Here is an 18,217-nt window from a genome sequence, read left to right on the forward strand (position 1 = left end):
ATTCTGTTCATAATGCTTACACAGTTGTGGGAGTCTGAAACAAGTTACTTAATCATGTGGTTCAAGCCAGCACCCTGATTTATTTCAACCCGTTGTATCAATTAGCTGGTTTGTAACATTCATGTTCAGAAACCGTCATGTTTAAGATCAAGAATTTCTATAAAAGTGGTTTCAAGCGTAACAAACGATTCGAGGTCTTTGTTTCACAAGCTTATACGTGGGAAGCAAACACTGAAATGTAAGTTGGCTCAAATAGACGGGCAAGTAAAATGTTTCTTTACCAGACTAACTTTTCACGGAGGAAACCTTCAAAGCTTATAAGATGGTAGAAAACTGCAGTTCAACTAGTTGAAGGTGTGTTGACACGCGATACATTTATTGCAGCGCATTAGTTAATGTTTCTGAGGTTATAGCTTTAAGCCGTAAAACGACCTGGCTGGCTTGTTTGTAGGGCCCTCGTTTGGAGATCTGATTTAGGCTAATTGTCCAATAAAACCCTCTGCGTCAATCTATAGGCATTTACCACTTCATTCAATACAAAATAACTGCTTTCTACTTCCTTATAATTTCTCTTAGCCCTACGGAACGACCTCTTGAGCAGACTTTGCTTCAAGGACGCAAATATTGGACGTGATTTGTGATCTGTTTTCCCAATCTTGCTTTATCTTTAGAGCTTCGGCAGCCCACGGATCAGGGGATTAGACCTGCGAGGGCCGCGCTAAAACACGCGCGCCGAGTTTGTCAGTCAAGAAACGTGATTCTTCCGAGATTTATCCGATTTTGGGACAGGTGCATTTATAAAAACAAAACTCAGAATCGACTACCTCCCCACCACTCCTCGCCCATATACCCAGCTGAGCCAGCTCTTGCACAATTAGTGCGTGGAAACTTAACGAGCGAGGTGTGAAATTCAAGCCGGGGCATGAATTGATACTGCAAAAGGAGTCCGACACGATGAAACCGCGACGGGGGCGGTCAAAATATTCTGGCTAACCCCGCTGCGCGGTTCAAGCTGCTCTTAATGAGGACCGGGAGCTGGCAGAAGCAGAAAGAAAAACAGTCTTCGGAAGTGATAAGAGAAACAAGGAATTCTGAACTGTCCCGGCGTCTGGAAACTCAACGCGGCACGGGAAAAGCACTTGGCAACTCCGAGGAGTTAAACTAGCAGCAGCAACAGAGAACGTGCGGCAGGGGACCGTGAGTGCTGGGCTCACCTGGAGACCCGATGTTGTAAAAGGTAGGATATGACTCAGACTTCTCATTCTTTTTTTTTCCTCTATTTTACGGTCACGTTAAAAAAAGGCAGAACCGGAGTTTTATACCCAACACCAGCATTTCCATTTCCCATTATGTTATTTTTTGGAGCCAATTTCTTTTCCATCTTTTTTTTCTGAAACTATTGTACACGTGAGAATCCTCAGTCCCCCCCCCCAGTTTTAAAGGCGGGAGGAATTAATAATCGAGATTCCCTGAATCTCCTAAGTTTCAGTTTTGCATTCTGGAGGGAACACTGACGAAGCACCTGTTCAGACCCGATTCCGGACACAGTCGGACAAGAGCAACGCGGTGCCGCTTCATCATGCGACTCGGCTCGACCCCCGATAGCGAAAGACGCGCTCTGTAATGCGCTCTGGGCCTTTTTTCCCCCACCCTTTGTCTGTGAATATATAGATTAGCAATCCTTTCTTCTGAGACACCCTGAGCTGCTTTTCTGCTTGGAAAGGAGGCAGAGTGGAAAACAGAATCCTTAGGACAGGACGTGAGGAGAGAAATCTAGCACGGTACCCTTATTCCTGACAGGACCCGACAATCATGAAGCCGGGAGACGCCCTGGTGAGCAGGCGATTAGGTGTTATTATCCCATACAAAGCGCTAACTGAGCTGTAAACCCATTCACACGGTGCCTGAGTTGACGCCAAGTCGGAGTGGTGTAACAGGAAGCTTGGAATGTGCCTCGATGTGGGGTGCAGAGCAGTGTAAGGAGGGGAGCAGCCGTTATTAAGGGCGTGTTGTACAGTATATTGTCTGCACAGGCTGATGGTGACTGTACTGCCCACGCCAGGCTAGCTGTGTGCCGGGGCTCGTGCGTGGGTAGTCGGGGACGGCGGGTGTAGGGGTTACCCAGTGGAGGGGAGTAGGGGGTGGAAACAGTGCTTTTTGCCAAAGGAGTGGCATATCCCTCCCGTGACTGTGTTATGGTTTGGCGTGGCACAATGTCCTCGCTCTCTCTTCCCCGGAAAATGCCGCCCCTATCAGCAGTGTCCCCCCGTGAACTGATTGCACGCAGGACCTGCAGTGAAAATACTGCCTTTCCTGTAATTATGGGAGCTCTTTTAAGTGTTGATCAAGAAAGTTGGGTAGGCGGAATTCTTTTTTTCCTCGCTTCCAGCAGGAGCTGGTGGGTTTTTTTTTCCCCCTACATCCCTGCCATTGTCCCTGGAAGAGCTCTGGTGTGCTCCATTCGGACAGAATCGCGGATCGGCCCTGTCGGCTGTTCAGATCTGTGCGGCCTGTTATCTCTCTAGTCCTGAGCTGGCTTGGTCCTACGGGAAGCGAATCTGCTGTCTGGTGAGAAAACCTTGGCATCTTCATGCCTTGGGATAGAGCATTTCGGCTTCAGACAAATCCCAAAGAAATTCAAAACTAGGATTTCTAGACTGACTGTATTGAAACCTTTCAGTGCTGTCACTGTTCCAGGGACAGGGAACGGGTTAGACAGGGCAGTAGTCATGAGAAACGTTCTCATACATCTTCTTCCAGATGTATTTTGGGGAATTTGTGGCAAAAAGTCTGGTCTGCTTTGTTTTTTTTTCCCCAAGACTTTCTTCCAAATATCTAAGGAGTCTGAGTTCATGGGAGACCGAAGTCATTGCCTTTCGCTTTTGAAGAGAGCAAGAGTGAGTCAGGAGAGGTGAAGATTTCAAACTTTTAAGAACAAAAGCTGGATCACACTCTGTAGGTTAAACAACATCTTTTGAATGAATTTGAGTTTCTCTGGAGTGCAGCGATGATTAATGGAAATGCGTGCTGTTTTTCAACACGTCCTGCCAAGAAGGAGTACAGTGCTCTATTGTGAGCGTTGCATTTGGTGTTTTTTATTCCAGTAACCATTTGTATTTTTAATGTAACTACCTCCAGATAAAATTGTGTATTACTTTTATATGTCATTTGAAATCCACTTTAAGGGAACAACGGCAAGAAATTGTATCGGGCTAATAAAGTGATGTTACAAACCGAACAAGGTAATTTCGTACATCTGGTAGTTAAAAAGTTATTGATCCAAGCACCTCACTTGGCTGTTTCTTGAAAGAAGCAGGGTATCAGCTTCAGCAACATGGGTGGCTGGCTTGTTGGGTAAAGAAGTAGGTCCTGTTCTCAGTTTTAATGCAGTTGTATTTTGTCCTCTGGTTCATGATTCACAGTTGTGTGTGTGTGTGTGTGTGTATTTGCCTGATGCTTTTATGCAAAGTGGGTTAAAATGGGTCCCCACATGTGTTCAGCTGGAAGATCTTACTGGAGCAATTCAGGGGGAAGTATTTACTCAAGGGTATGATATCAGTGCCTCACTGGGGATTTGAACCCAAAACCTTCCCGTTTCAAGTCCAGAGCTCTGGTCACCAGTCCTCACTGCTGCTCTGTCCGTGGTGTAGTCCTCTGGGTTGACTTTGTCACTGCCTGTGGGGGAGTTTTACACAAGTGCTCATACGCCTCCCCTATTCTCCATGAACGAAACAGTCAGTCGGCGAGATCTGTGACCCTTATTCCTGACGCTGCGGTTTCTGTCCTTTAGGTCACCGACTTTACAGAGTGGTACAAGGGCAGCCGGGAGACGTCGGGCCGAGATGAACCTCGACCTCTTCAATCATGCTGGGGAGAGGAATGCATAGAATCCTGACTTCCCTCCATATTTCCAAGGCTCAGAACAGGCAAGTCTGTGAATCTTGATATTCCAGGTGGGAGGCCGGGAATCGAGTTCAGAATTCCGTTTGGAGAGACGGCCAAGCCGGGTTCCGTCTGTCCCAGCACTACGGCTTTCCTGCTGTCAGCGTCGGCCACGCCATAACCACTTAAGGTCTTTGAACATTTCTCAAAGCTACCCTGTGGATGATGCTTGTTTAACAAAGCCTCACCAGCACTCGGATGGGGTTGTGCTTGACTATGGGCTGGGAGCTGTGCTGAGTAACAGCACCGAGAAGGGAGCACGTGGAAACCAGCAGGCAGAACCACACCCCCCCCCTCCCTCAAATTCCAAGGCGTAAGCTGTCGGGAAGTGGAGCCTGGAAGGTGGGCATTGGGATCCCAGCCATGGCCGAGTGGGCCTTCCTCAGCACCCTGTTTGACAGCCTGCAGGGCCACTCGACCCTGCTGGGCCGCTTCTGGATGCTGCTGATGCTGGTCTTCCGCATCCTGGTCCTGAGCACGGTGGCCGGCGACATGTTCGAGGACGAGCAGGAGGAGTTCGCCTGCAACACCCTGCAGCCGGGCTGCAAGCAGGTCTGCTACGACATGGCCTTCCCCATCTCCCACTACCGCTTCTGGGTCTTCCACATCGTGCTGATCTCCACGCCCTCGCTGCTCTTCCTGGTGTACGCCGCGCATCTCAGCAGCAAGGGCGGGGGGGGCGCGGCCCGGGAGTCGCGCCGCCTGCGGCTGCTCTACCTGGTCAACGTGGGCTTCCGCCTGCTGGCCGAAGTGGGCGCCCTGGTGGGCCAGTGGTGGCTGTACGGTTTCACGCTGGAAGCCCAGTTCCCCTGCCAGCGGTTCCCCTGCCCCTACACGGTGGACTGCTTCACCTCCCGCCCCATGGAGAAGACGGTCTTCCTGCGTTTCTACTTCAGCGTGGGCGCCGTGTCGGCCCTGATCAGCCTCACGGAGCTCCTGCAGGTGTCCTACAAGCTGGCCTGCTCCTCCGGCCAGCTGGGCCGTCGCACCTACGGGAGGGAGAACCTGCGGAACGCTGCCCACGAGGCCGCGGGACAGACCCTTTCTCCGGACCTCGCCGGCAGGGCGAGTCCACGGCCCGGGGGCAGCCGCAAGCCGGACCCCCGCTCCGGCTCTGTCCGCAGCTCAGCGAGCTCCAGGACCTGCAGTAGCTCCAAATGCAAGACCCACAAAGGGTCCCTGGTGGTGTGAAAATGGGTGGGAGGTGCAGATAGGAAGAATAAAGGCGGGGGGGGAAACCCCCAACACTCTGACCCACTGACTCACCGCAGCAGGGTTTTGAGGATCTGGTCTGCTTCAAAGAAACTTTGTGTTAGGACGTGCTTTTTTTTGGAGAATGGGGGAAAAAAAAAAGGACAGATCTTTTTATCGCCTGCCTTTGCATCGTGCAGACTCTTCCTCCAGCCTTGCCAGCAGCTCGGCCCGGGAGCTCAGGGCCGGGCTGGGCTGGAGGAGGGGTCTGCGGCCCCCCCAGTGCCCTGGATCACAGCCATGCCCACCGTGGTCTGGGCAGGGTCTGGGGGGCACAGCTTGGCCTGGAGGAGGGGTCTGAGGCCCCCCCAGTGCCATGGATCACTGGGCACTGTGGTCTGGGGGGGCACAGCTGGGCTGGACCTTGTACCTGGAACCCCTGAGCAGGGGGCAGAGCAGAAAGGCGCATGTTCCTGCACTGTGCTCAGAAATGCAGGAAAGGCCTGTTTTATCAGAACAGGACTCGGGAACAAGTCAGGCACCTCCAGGGGAGTAATGGACTATTTGTGATGGTTTAGGACTGAGGAAATGGATTAGAAGACATACTTGTGGGCAAATGAAATGCCCAAATGTCTGTTAACTGGAAATTTCTTCAGCAGCAGTGTGGGTACGGAGCTGTTATAAGTGAGATGTATTCGGCAGTGTTCGTTTGCATTGTGGGACATTCTTCTCAGTGCTGTCGACTAAGATTAGTTCTGCTAAAATGATTGCTCTGTTGTTAAGCCAGTGAATTTTCTCTTAAACTGACAAAGCACTTCTTGGGAGGCAGTGTGTGTTTTTTGTTCATGTGCTGGTTATTTCGTTGAAATATCAGTCAAACTTCCTATCGAAGGAAACAAAAGCAGTTTTTTTTGTAAATTTACATATTTCCCCTATAACTTTGATTGAACTCTGCACCAATTGGATTAGTCTTGCGTAGATAGTCACTTCTCTAGCACACAAATATTGTACTATCCAAAAAGCCAGGCAGCTGCACAGGAGAACAGAAGACATGAAAGAAATGAAATTAATATCAAGTTGTCATTAGGTTAACGAAGTCTGTTATTTTATAGAGCTGTCCAAATTTCCTGAAGGCCAGCAGCCATATCACCCTGCAACCCACTGGAGCTCAGCAGGTGTGAGCCTGGCCAGTACCAGGATGGGAGACTCCTGGGAAAAACTAAGGATGCTGCTGGAAGAGGTGTTAGTGGGGCCAGCAGGGGGCGCTCACCCTGCGGTCTATGTGGGTCCTAATGCCCCAGTATAGTGATGGGGACACTATACTCTAAAAAGGCGCCATCCTTTGGATGGGATGTAAAAACGAGTTCCTGACTCTTTGTGGTCATTAAAAATCCCAGGGCGTTTCTTAAAAAGAGTGGGGGTGTTACCCTGGTGTCCTGGCCTTTACCAATTATGACCTCCTAATAATCCCCATCTCTGAACTGGCTTCACCACTCTGTTCTCCTCCCCACTGAGAGCTGGTGTGTGGGGAGCGTACTGGCGCACTATGGCTGCCGTCGCATCATCCAGGTGGGGCTGCACACTGGTGGTGGAGGGGATCCCCATTACCTGTAAAGCGCTTTGAGTGGAGTGTCCAGAAAAGCGCTATATAAATGTAAGGAATTATTATTATATCAAATATATGAATGTATTTTAAATATAAAGCAGTTTGAAGGTTGCTCATTCCTAACAGCAGTGCTGGTGCTCTGTGTATTTTCCTGACTGTGGGTTTGTACTGTAATCTTTTATACTTCTGCACTACAGCACACAATACTTCTTACTTTTATTTGGTAGGGACTTAATAAACCAAAGAAAGTTTTATATATATATAGTTACAGAAAGCACACAAGTAAAATTCACACAGGGCAGGCCAGCTCTACACATACTGTATAAGCGTCCCCCAATACGAACACAGGGCATGCTTTCTTCAGCAGTGTGTTTGACTGCACCAGGGCTGAAATGCCCATTTTAAGCAACCATCCGGGACAGGAAAGTTCAGAGATGGATGTGACCACAGATTACTTTGGTAAGGTAACCTCAGTCTCAGGGGTGGCAGCACGGTTTCCAGAGTAAAGCTGTCCGAAAACTCCTCAGGGCACTTTGTTTCGAAAAGGATCAGCATCACTGTGACGTGCAAAAAGAGAGATTTAAGATTCCAGGCTTTCTGCTGTGTGTATGTTTTAATTGTTGTTGCCAGGAAACTGTTTCTGTGAAGTGGCAACTACCGCCGTATTTTTAAAACTGTATTTTTGATTTTTTTGGGTTCGATCGTGTTTTCAATGAAATAATAGTATCAGAAAAACTTTTTTTTTTGTGCAATGGTTTTATGTGCGTACGAGTATTTTAATCGTTTTTGCACACGTGTGATTTCTACTACAGCCCAGCAGGGGGCAGTGTTTTGTTGGCGACCATGCGAAATGTGTGATTTTCCCTCTTGGACACAAGAGGCCAGCAGCACAGCAGTACGGTATGGAACCTGTACAGCACCATTCACAAGATGTAAATGACTGTAGAGTCCTCTTTCGGAGGAACAACAACCGGCGAGCCAAAACATAACATAGAACAAAATTTAACTTGAAACCTACCCAGACGCGTTTGAAACTGTTGATTAAAAAAAAACGATTACTCAATGTCATCACTGTCTCTCAACCTTTTTTGCAGCAGAGACCAGCTACCTCTTCCTTCTTTTAAAGACAGTTTTGACTAAAATCACAATAATGTTAAATAAAAACAGTGAAGTACTCCCTTATCAGTCCCTGCCTTGGAGCAGTCGTTATTTCTCCGGTCCGTGGCAGCAGGAATGGAGTCACGGATCTTTATCACGAAGAAAAAAACTGCTGATTTTTTTAGCAAAACGTTGATCAAATTAACCACGCTAAAAGTGTGTGAAGCGTACGCCAGCAGTATGAACTTCGTTTGAAAGCCGCCCTGACCACCACTGCTCCCGTCCTGCTCTTCGGCCGCAGCGCCCTGTGAAGGCGCCACACTACACACTGTTTTGGGGGACATCCTACCAGACGGGAACTGACACTTTTTCCTGAGCCGGGAAAGTGTTCAGAGACTAAAGGGCCGAGCGTGTGCTAGCAGAGGACAGGCCCTTCCGCGCGCACTCTGTACGTGTGCGTCTGCATCTTCACGGGTCCACGGGCGGCGTGGGGTCAGCGCGTGTTTGTGCGTGTTGTCCGCCGAGAGCCCGGGGGGCGTGCGTGCCTTCTCTTCCGTGTGTCCCCGTATCTGTAGGAGCGCGTCTGTCTTTCTAAACGTCGTTTTTTCTCTCTTTTTTTTTGGACATTGATCTTTGAAGCCGCTCAACGGTGAGGTGGGGAGCGAACGTGGTTTCCTAGAGGCGCGTGGGAGGAGGCGCCCGTGTTTTTCGGAACGGGCTCGCTTGCCCGGGGGGGCTGTCTGGAAACTTGCATTGAGAACATCCTGCACGTGTTTAAGGCAGGGAGGGGGTCTTTTGAATAGGGCGCGTACACTGTACGTTGGTATAAGTGGGGGGCGAATTAAGGAATGTAGTTTCTGAAACTCGAAGAGCTCCCCCGGATATTAGCGTGTGGCCAGCGTCGCGTCGTTGCGTTTATAGCCGTGTGGGGTATCTCTGCTCTCAGATGTGTTTTAGAACTGCGCCCGGTGTAGCACAGCACTGCTAACCAAGCAGCTTTGATAGAATCTAGTAAAGCCGTTTACGTGCAGTTGCCATCAATCTCTGGGCTGTTTAACAATGGCTGAATCCTGAGAACCCAAGACACGTGTAGTTCGGAAAGCCCCGTGTTTCGCAGCTCTATAATGCGTGTAAAAACATGTGTAGCCGGAGACCCCTGATTTAGTTAAATGTATTTATTTTCTACGTCGTTTCCTTGTCGTTTCTTCACACCTTTACCTCGGCTGTTACTGTGATTCAATATTTATCACTGCGGACGGTCTGCTGCACCGTCTGCTGGTGCCGTCTTCCTAATGTTATCGAGGAGACGAGGATGCTTCCCGCACTGAAGCAAGCGTGTCAGTTGACATGAATGTAATAGATTATTAATCTCCTAATAGACTGGACTGTGCAGAGCGGCTGCTGCCCAGCGGACCCCAGGTGCTCTTGATGAAAGACGAAAGTAGAAAGATTCGGTCTGAAATGTGAGTGTTTGTTTGTTTGGTCTGGAGTTTTAGTTAATCTGGTCTTATTGCGTTTCAGTTTTTTCACTTCACTACATTTGGCTGTTTCTTTTCATTTTTGCGATCCCGATATGTGAACGAGAGGGCTTGGGGATGAATGCGAATCAAACTTCGGCCCTTTTCTCTGCTAGTTCAAAAATCCTCTCCCGAGTCTGCTGCCGTTATGTGAATATAACCAAGACGGAGCAGGGGATTCACCCAATTAAAAACGCCTGTTGCTTTCAAAAACGGGCTCAGACAGTCTAGAAACAGGCCTGTCGCTTTCCTACTTTCCTCTGCGCTGCGGGCTGTTTCGGAGTTGCCCGTCTTTCGCCTCAGACAAGCGTCGCGCTGGTCGTTCCCGCAGGCGGCCGCTAGGGGGAGCCGTCGGCTCGGCTCTGTGCGCCTTGCGCTTCGCTCTCCGCACGCCGGCGCTTCGTCGTGAGCAGCAAGGCTGGGTAAGAGGCGGCTGCTATTCGTGCCCCGAGCCGGTGTTACAGCAGAAAGTGGAGACAGTCTTGGACACGATGGTAAGCACGTCTGCCATATCATCGCCCTGAGACATGGTTGGCAAGGTGCCCACAGTGAGCTGTTGTTAAATGCATCTTCCTATCCGTGCCGTGCTGAACGTGTTAAGAGTGTGTGAGTGCACCGTATACCACACCAGTGCCAGGCCCGGCTACAGTTTCCTGACAAGGAAGTGAAGGGATGTGGGGTTTGAAGCTGACAGGAAACGGGACTGAAAGCTGCTTTATGGACTGAAAGAATCGATTCTCTTTATTTACAAACACAGAAAAAAACCCGAACTGGACCACTTGGAGATTTGAAGAGTTCCCATAGGGCCTTAAAGGGCTGGATCTCGGGGACGGGCAGAAATCGTGCACAGGGCTGGAGAGACACCTGCAGACCTCAATGGCTGTAGTCAGTTTCAGCCCCTTTGCTCTCCTGTGCTGCAGGGATTATAGTCCCCTAGAAATGCAACTAACATTCAAGCCCCCGATCCCACAGAAAAACCCCATTCCCAGAGCAGGGAGGACTCGTGCCGGACCAGCGGCAGGAAGCTGTTTTCTCAGAGAGACGACGTGGAACGTTTGCCGTCCGGGTGAAAGAGGGGGGGGATCGGGGAGAAGCCGTTAAACCAGCAGATAAAAGCCGGGAGCCGTCCGGCGCGGGTGGCTGGCGGGGGCCGAGCTCGGGAGACGTGGGGATGAGCTGCTCCCTCGGACCGGCCTCCTCCTCCTCCTCCTCCTCCCGCTCCGTGACCTTTCCCTGGGGCTCCCCCCCGGCCGCGCTGCCCTTTTCCCGGCTGGCTCGGGGAGATGCGATGTGACACGGCGGAGAGGGGGAGCGCGGGGGGCCGCCGGCGTGGCGTGGGGCCGGGCTGGTGGGCTGTGGGCCGGGCTGCACAGAGCAGCACACACACACACACAAGAGCACCACACCTGCTGAGCACAGACACACATCAACACATGGCCTCGAACACAAACACTTCCCCTTTTTGTGCCAAAGGCCAGGGTGGCACTCAGCTCTGCTGGCTCCACGCGGGCGCAGACAGGCGCCAACAGAGCTCGTACTTATACCGTTCCGCAAAGAGCCTGGTCTCGAAGTTCTCCTTTTCTCATCGCAGGGCCGGCTGCTGTCTTTCTGCGGAGCAGTGGGGTGGACGACCCTACTGACATCCGGGCCACACAGGTAACTGTGCCTTTCTGCTGAATGAACAGGAGGTGGGGGGGTCATTGATCTCATCCCAGATCACAGCAGGGAGAGCGCCGATCAATAGCGTGGGAACGCGGCACGCTCTTCTGCTCGGGCTGTAGCACAGCCAGTGGCGGACAGTCGGCCAAGCCAGGTGGATCTTTTTTGCTTTGCAGTTTGCTGCTCTCTCTGGCTGTGTGAGCACGGGGGGGAGGGGGGAGGCGCACTTCGGCACCGGCCGCTGCAAAAAAACTTGCTTCCAGCTGGAGTGTGTCTGCAGCCCGAGAGGCATGTAGCCTGGTTCAGACCTGGAACAGAAAAATCTATTAGGCTGACATGCTTTCTAGAGGGCTAGACAGGTCTCCTGGGAGATCGTTCTGAGCGCTGATGAAAAATAAGAGGAGAGGGGCCTCGTCAGCTCAGGCTGACCTTTCGTTCGCTTTCCAGGTGGTAAAAAAACAAAGCGGAACCGTCCTCTGTGCCCGTTGATGTTTCTGCAGCTCTACAGCCCCTGATCTCCTTGTCCAGACTCCAGCTGCGGGTGGTTGAGAGGGCTCGATTGGAGCCATTCCGAGTGAGGAGGAAGAACCTCCCCCCCGGGTTGAATTAGCCCTGGGGACAGTGTTTTGGGGGCCCTAGTCAGGATCACCCCTTGTGCACACAATACTGTTATCAGCTCCCACCCCAGACTTTTCTGCAGCAGTCCGTGAAACCGTGGCTAAAACCACATTGATATTGTCATCTTACGGCAAAGATGAGAGTCGCTTCCTAGCTCGGCAGTGAAATAAACATCTGCACTTGCATTCACAACTAATCGTACCGTATTATACTGTACTTTATAACTGCCCAAAGGCCTAGATTAGCACTAAAGCAACAGACGCTGGAGTGAATTTTGTTGGCTCCCATTTGAATGTGCGGATTACAAAAGCATGTTGCGCTGCACATTGAGGGTCCTTAGGTGGGCCCTAGGTCTCCTACACCCGGGGCCGGTCCTATCTCAGGAGGTCTGGAAGTAGCCAGGCGCAGTCGGCTTTGTTTTGTGAGGATGGGTGGAGGATCAGATCTATTGAAATCTTAACCTTCCCAGGGCGAAGACAAGGGGTTAACTGGGTCGGGGAATATTGAGTCTGTCTTGTGTACAGCATGTCTGAAATATGGACACAGATGGTCGAAGTCTCTGCTGTAACTGCTGACGTAGTGTGGATAACAAGCTAACACTTGTCCCAGTTTTTCTGACCTTGAGCCCGAGCCTCCGGAGAATTTCAGGTTTAGAGCGGTCCAACGCGTGTGTTGGACAGTAGACCCGTAAACTTCTCTGGTCTTCCCACAGCGGTGAACCGGCACACCTGTCCGCAGTCTCTGTCGGCAGACAGCAGCAGGGGCTTGTGACACGCAGGTCTGGACCACAGTGGCTCGCTTGTGCAATCTGACCATATTCATATTCGTATTCCGCAGGTTTCTTTGCTCTGCATTGTTGGTGCCTTTTCTGAGGCCAGACGCGCCCGTTGGTTCTCTCTGTCTGCTCTCGGGGTGGAGGAAGGATGTGAGGGTGACAGACAGACAGGCGAGGGGGAGGGGGGGTGATAGTGGAAAGCGATCACCAGGCATGGCGAGCCGATCCGCACACACTGATTGATGACAAGTGGCTCACAGAGACACTACCCGTTGTCACGGCGCCTGCGCTGCTTGCCAGGGTTCATCACCTGATCTGGGGTTTAGGCCTGGTTTTTGGGGTGCTGTTCCTATTCCCTCCCTCCAACACTGACACCTGTGCCTTTTGTAATGAACTCCCTGGGACTTCTGCAGTTTTACTGCAGCTCTCAAGTATCCCAACCCTGTGTAACTGCCAGAAAGATTCAGGGCCTTCCCTAGCTGCGCTCCTCAGAGGAGCTGTTCTGTTGGTTTCGGTCTGCAGCAGTCGAAAGCATGATCTGAGGGTAGGCTTGTCTTTATATTTCTTGGGGAATAAAAGTCCCCAAGCATGAGATGTATTTGAGGCTGTTTGTCAACTGCTTCCCTTGTCACTGGATTGACCGGGGGGGGCAGGGTGCGAGATGGGTCGGGGGAGTGGAGTGAGGGGGTGGGGCATGGGGTAAGGGGCGGGGCCAGGTGGCAGAGTGAGGAGTGTGCTGGGGGGCGGGGTGAGGGAGAGGGTGGGGCAGAGAGTGAGGGGTGGGGCCAGGTGGCAGAGTGAGGAGTGTGCTGGGGGCAGAGTGAGGGATGGGCCAAGGGGTAGAGTTAGGGGTGACCAGGGGCAGATGAGGAGGTGGGATGAAGGAGGAAAGCAGGAGATGAAATGTGAAAATACGGGTTTACTTGTGGTACTTTTGGGATATTATCTTGAGATGATATCTCACGACTTGGGTGAGAGTGATTTGGTTGTCATCATCCCTACTGACCAATATTGGGCATCTGTCATTTTATATTATTTTATTTTTTTAGCCCATTTTGCCATTGAATTCTATGTAATCCTGCCTTTGCAGTTCACCTCCACACATTACATTCAAGTAGTTCTAATTGCCTAACTACTTGTGGACATCCCTTTACTTCAGTGCCTCTGATTTCTCAGAATCCACCTTTGATTCCTCTTAATTTCTCAAGTGGATTCATTAACGCAAACGTTAACATAATTGATCCAAATGAAGTCCGCAGCAGCTGAAGACACAGGAATGGAAGATCGGTTCCCCCTTGGGACCAGCAGGGCCGGAGCTTCTGAAAAGCCGGGAGCCTGGGTCACTCTTTCACCCTGGGGCCCCAGCAGGCCCGCTGGGTTTGAGGCCTCAAGCCTGCTGCTCTTTCCTCCCCTCAGCTACTCTTTTTGAAAGACACACAACAGCCTTTCCTCAAACTGCTTCTAATCTGCTGTGCAATGGCCCATTGAACTGGGGACTGGGGCAGTCAATCACTGTGTCTGTTTCTTGGTTAATGGCCTTTAGTTCTGCATGCGGCGCTTGGGCTTTGCCAACAGATGCTCCAGGCTCCTCCCTGGCGCTACACCCTGTGGAAGATCAGACATCAAGCTCCTTTTTCAGTTTTTTTAGGTCTCTGGCATACTTGCCGTTTCCAATGGCCATCTCCTTCTCCGGTCTGGCTGTGTTGCACGTTGTTTTCCTGCTGCTCCCTCTTGTTGAGTTATGTTGCGGTGGGAGCTTTCTGTGGGAGTCTCCTAATGGACAGGCATTGCAGGACCTTATAGAATTTCTGCAGAGAGGGGCTCCAGAGATTCTCTTCTGAAGTTATTTCTTAGTCCTGGCAGACGGGCTGTCTGTCTGTGCTCTGCGTAACCCTGCTGTCGCCCTCGCAGTCTCTCCCCCAGCTCACCCATCGCAGCACAGCGGGAACGCGGGTGTGTTGGACTTTTTCAACATGGAGAGTCCAGACGGTGGAGCAGCTCTACAGTATGGGCCTGCTCCAGGGGTAATACCCCCCAGTCTCTCCCAGCCCCTCCCAGGGCTCTCCAGCTGTGACGGACCCGGTGCCCCCACCCCCCTACCTACCCACCCCCCCCGCACATCTGCACCCGACCTCCAGAGACCACAGCCCATTAGCAGCAGTGAAGACCGGTCCAGCGTGCTAACGATTTCTCTCAAACCGCTGCTGTTCCTCCTTTGTTCCCTGGAATTGGAAACAGCTGCTCTCTCCTACAGATGTTGTAAGTCACTCGCTCAGTGGAAATATAAAAGGCATTAACTAACCCCACCTCCCCCACCCCCGCCTTTCTCCCTGCACAGCACCTCACTGTGTGTGAGAGAGTGTGTGGGTGCCTCAGAGCGCCGGTATTGCTACTATTAGTAGACATAAATATGGTAGTAATATTAGTTCCAGTACCATCAGTTTCATAATTAGCAGAACTAGGAGTGGACTAGATGAGATAACAGGTACTGTTATTATTTTAATAATTATCCTTTCTTATACCACGAAGTGGTGGCTGTAATGCTGCACTTCATTCGGAGCTAATAACACACTGCGTGCTCCTGACTTGTTAGACAGTTGATTGTAATTACTTGTTTAGTACAGAGCATTAATTAGTCCTTTCAGCGCTGTTAAGCTCAGCTAAATGGAAAGCATTAACAGAGATTACCTACATTTTATTGTCAAAACACACACCCGAGCTATGCTTGATTTTCTATTGCTGCCACACCTTTTTACAGACGATCACTGGTGTGAATCATGGTATGAACATGGTGAAGACACTGTCCTGTAAAGCCATGGGTTTGTGGGTTGATATGAGAAATGAGAACACCAGGCCCCAAGTACTCAAGTAAGGTTCTCAAGTACGGATGCTGATGAGAACATTCATCTACTGGCTAGTTGATCCTCATCCAGTTATTTCTTGAAAGAAACCATGGGCTTGGAATTTTGTTCCAGACACCCACAACTCTTTGTATAAAGAAGCGCCTCCCGTTTTCAATTCTCAGTGCACCCTCTTGTGGTGAAGAGGCCCAGAAGCTACAGTGAGGCAGTAGTCTTGAGACGTGCAGGTCACAAGCTCCAAGCACTGGGCGCACTGGGAAACTCGGGGACCACAGTGAATTATAACCACCGTTGAAATGGGAAACGCAATGCCAAGCAGAATTGGTTGGGTCAAAAATGATAGTCTTGTCAGAGGAAACCCACGTGTGGTAGCCGAGGTCAAAGGACGTAGAGGGACGGATATCTGGACGTCTCGTAATATTTTGTCTGAGAGGAGTGCAGTGCAGTGGAAAATATTTGTAATCTTCTTTGTTCTTCCTCCCCCCCTCAACACCACCCTCCATCATCCTTGTTCTTCTTTTTCTTACTTATCATTTAAGAAATCTCTCATTTCCTGGCAGCCTGAAACTCATTTTGCGTGTTGCTCCCTGGCTGTGGCTGGGGGAGGCCAAGGGAGGGGGTGTCGTACGCTGATGTATTTTTATCCCTGTTCACCTCGCCCTGGGCGGGCCGGGTCATGCTAACCGCAAGAGAAGACCCACGATGCTCTGGGGCTGCGTGTCCCTTTCCCCTCGTGTGTCTGCATATCCAACCCCCCGCCCCCCAGAAACATTCAAAACAAAAATGAACATAAACTTAATCTAGTGGTAAATATCCTTGAAAATACTTGACTTTAAAATTGAAAATTATTAATAATCATTTGTTTTGGGTGGGAGGACACCTTTTCAGACATGAGACCCCCACCCCCCACCCCATCTTAACCCCTAAACCACAAAAATACGCAGCCTGAAGGGAACCTGTAGGGCCATGTGGTATGGCATTGTGCCGTGAGTGCTCACTTGTTTGGGTTCAGACGATGTTTGATTTCCCATTAATCCAAATCTCATCCTCATAGTGCTAGTTCATTTTGAACACTTTTTGTACACATTTAGGCTATTTTCATACTGCCTTGCTAGTGCAATACTCCTCTTGCATGCAGTAAGCCCCTCCCCCTGAGCCTGCGCAGTTAAGCCCCTCCCCTCACTGGAGCCTGCTTGGCCAAGCCCCTCCCCCAGATAATCCTGCTCCGCTATAAGCCCCTCCCTTTCCTGAGCCTGTATGGTCATTCCAGCCTTGTCTGCTGTGGAACCTACTGTCCAGGAGGGAATCTGGACAAATACGTTGAAACCTGAAGTTAGAGTGTACAAGACCAAAATGCATACTGTTGTGTAGCATGTATCCAGCCCATGAGGATGGTTTAATCTATCTCTGCCCTGACTGTCTGAGAGACGTTTAGCTGAACTCTTCTGCAGAAGGAGCAAAGTAGGTTGCACATCTAGAGACACTAAATAAAACCAGATCATAGTAATCTGTTTCAGCAAACCGACATTGGAATTATTCCACCATTCTCAATCACAATCAGGGGATCAGCACAGCCAACACAGACAACAGTGAAGTAGTCTTTACTAAAGGTAGAAATGTTATTATAATGGTTCTAAATGATAAATAACTGATGCTGGTTAACAGTTACGGAAGTAATCATCCTGTAGGTAAGAACAACCACCAGGTTATTAACACTGTCTTGATGTGCTTGTCATGTATACACAACAATACAGTTGTGAATTATGATGCCTCTTCTCGATGAGGACTCTGCCCTGAGCTGGGAATCAAGCAGAGCTTAAACAGGAATGTTATTTGTATGATTTTGTCAATCATTCACACTCCTTAAAATATTTCGCGGGCTGTTCTGAGGACAGCCCTGAACTGCTCTGAAGGACCCCTAGAGGTCCTCATAAAACAGGGTGAGAGCCAGCAACCTGGGAGACCTGTCCCGTGTGATTCAAATTATCAAACCAAGCAAAGGCTTTAACCTGCACTGATCCTTATACAGTGTAATCATTGTTCTCTCAGGACACCTGTTAGTTAAACCTGAAAATGTTATCAGGAATCTCTTTAATATCTGTATCTGTCTGTGTATATCTTGCATACATGCAGTGGTTAATGTATGTGAAACCGGTGAAGGTGAGCTCTTACTTTAGGTCTTTGTCCTGCTGTAGGTCATGGTGTCGCCACACTACAGTGAAGGGAAGAAGAATGTCAACACAGAGCAGCCTGATGAATCATGGGAAAAATCCCAGAATGCTGGGAAGACAGCAGTGAGGTTTAGAAAGCAAGGTATGGGGAAGACGAGGGTAATTAATGAAAGTGACTTTGAAAACCTACTCTGATGAACTTTTGCCAAGGGGAGGTGTGGTACTGGTGCCGAACAGCAGACCAGAGACTGGGCCTGCCCTTAGCACTCCAGTGAGGAAAGGGCTCAGAGACAGCCGAGCACCCCATCTGAGCCAGAGGTGCGTTTTCCCTGAGCCTGGGGAGCCCATTGGCCCGAATCAAGACCCTCATGAGCCGGCACTCAATCAGGTGACGATGTACGTCCGGAGTCTAGACACGGGGATCACGGAGCCCACAGGTTCAATGGACTGATTTCATTACTGTAGTTAGTGGGTTAAAGGTAAGTGAATTGAAACTCTAGCCAAGCAACCCAACCATCTGCTGTTAATTAAATGCGAAGGCGGTGTTTAGATGGCTTTATTAGATTTTGGAAAGAGTGGCGGAGGCAGAAAGCAGGGACGAGTGAGGAGATGGAATGCTGTGTGTGGCAGAGGTAGCAGGTGAGAATTATATTGAATTCAGATCGGCCAATGGAGAGTCTCGGGCTGCCGTTGTTTGGAAAGGAAATAGCCTGGACTCCAAAGCTGCTGTTTTGAGTTAATAGGATTGACAAAGGAGGTATTGACGTGCGACTCAAAAC

At 50.2% G+C, this 18,217-nt stretch overlaps 1 protein-coding gene and 1 long non-coding RNA gene across 2 annotated transcripts; both read left to right on the top strand.

The window, feature by feature from the left end:
• Positions 1 to 672: 672 nt before the first annotated feature.
• Positions 673 to 7,807, top strand: LOC102690148 (gap junction delta-3 protein). The gene is made up of 2 exons (XM_015362113.2): positions 673 to 1,237; positions 3,791 to 7,807. The coding sequence occupies exon 2, from the start codon at positions 4,306 to 4,308 to the stop codon at positions 5,131 to 5,133; it is 828 nt and encodes a 275-aa protein (XP_015217599.2). The 5' UTR covers positions 673 to 1,237; positions 3,791 to 4,305; the 3' UTR covers positions 5,134 to 7,807.
• Positions 7,808 to 9,221: 1,414 nt separating this feature from the next.
• On the top strand, positions 9,222 to 17,882 carry LOC138225491 (uncharacterized). The gene is made up of 3 exons (XR_011183926.1): positions 9,222 to 9,300; positions 10,946 to 11,010; positions 17,463 to 17,882. It is a non-coding gene; the product is annotated as an uncharacterized lncRNA (long non-coding RNA).
• Positions 17,883 to 18,217: the final 335 nt, after the last annotated feature.

This window comes from Lepisosteus oculatus, chromosome 28 (assembly GCF_040954835.1).
Source record: "Lepisosteus oculatus isolate fLepOcu1 chromosome 28, fLepOcu1.hap2, whole genome shotgun sequence".
Classification (NCBI taxonomy): domain Eukaryota; kingdom Metazoa; phylum Chordata; class Actinopteri; order Semionotiformes; family Lepisosteidae; genus Lepisosteus; species Lepisosteus oculatus.

What these genes read in the sequence shown, in the direction of transcription:
- LOC102690148 (XM_015362113.2), top strand. Translation starts at nt 4,306, where the DNA reads ATGGCCGAGTGGGCCTTCCTCAGCACCCTGTTTGACAGCCTGCAGGGC.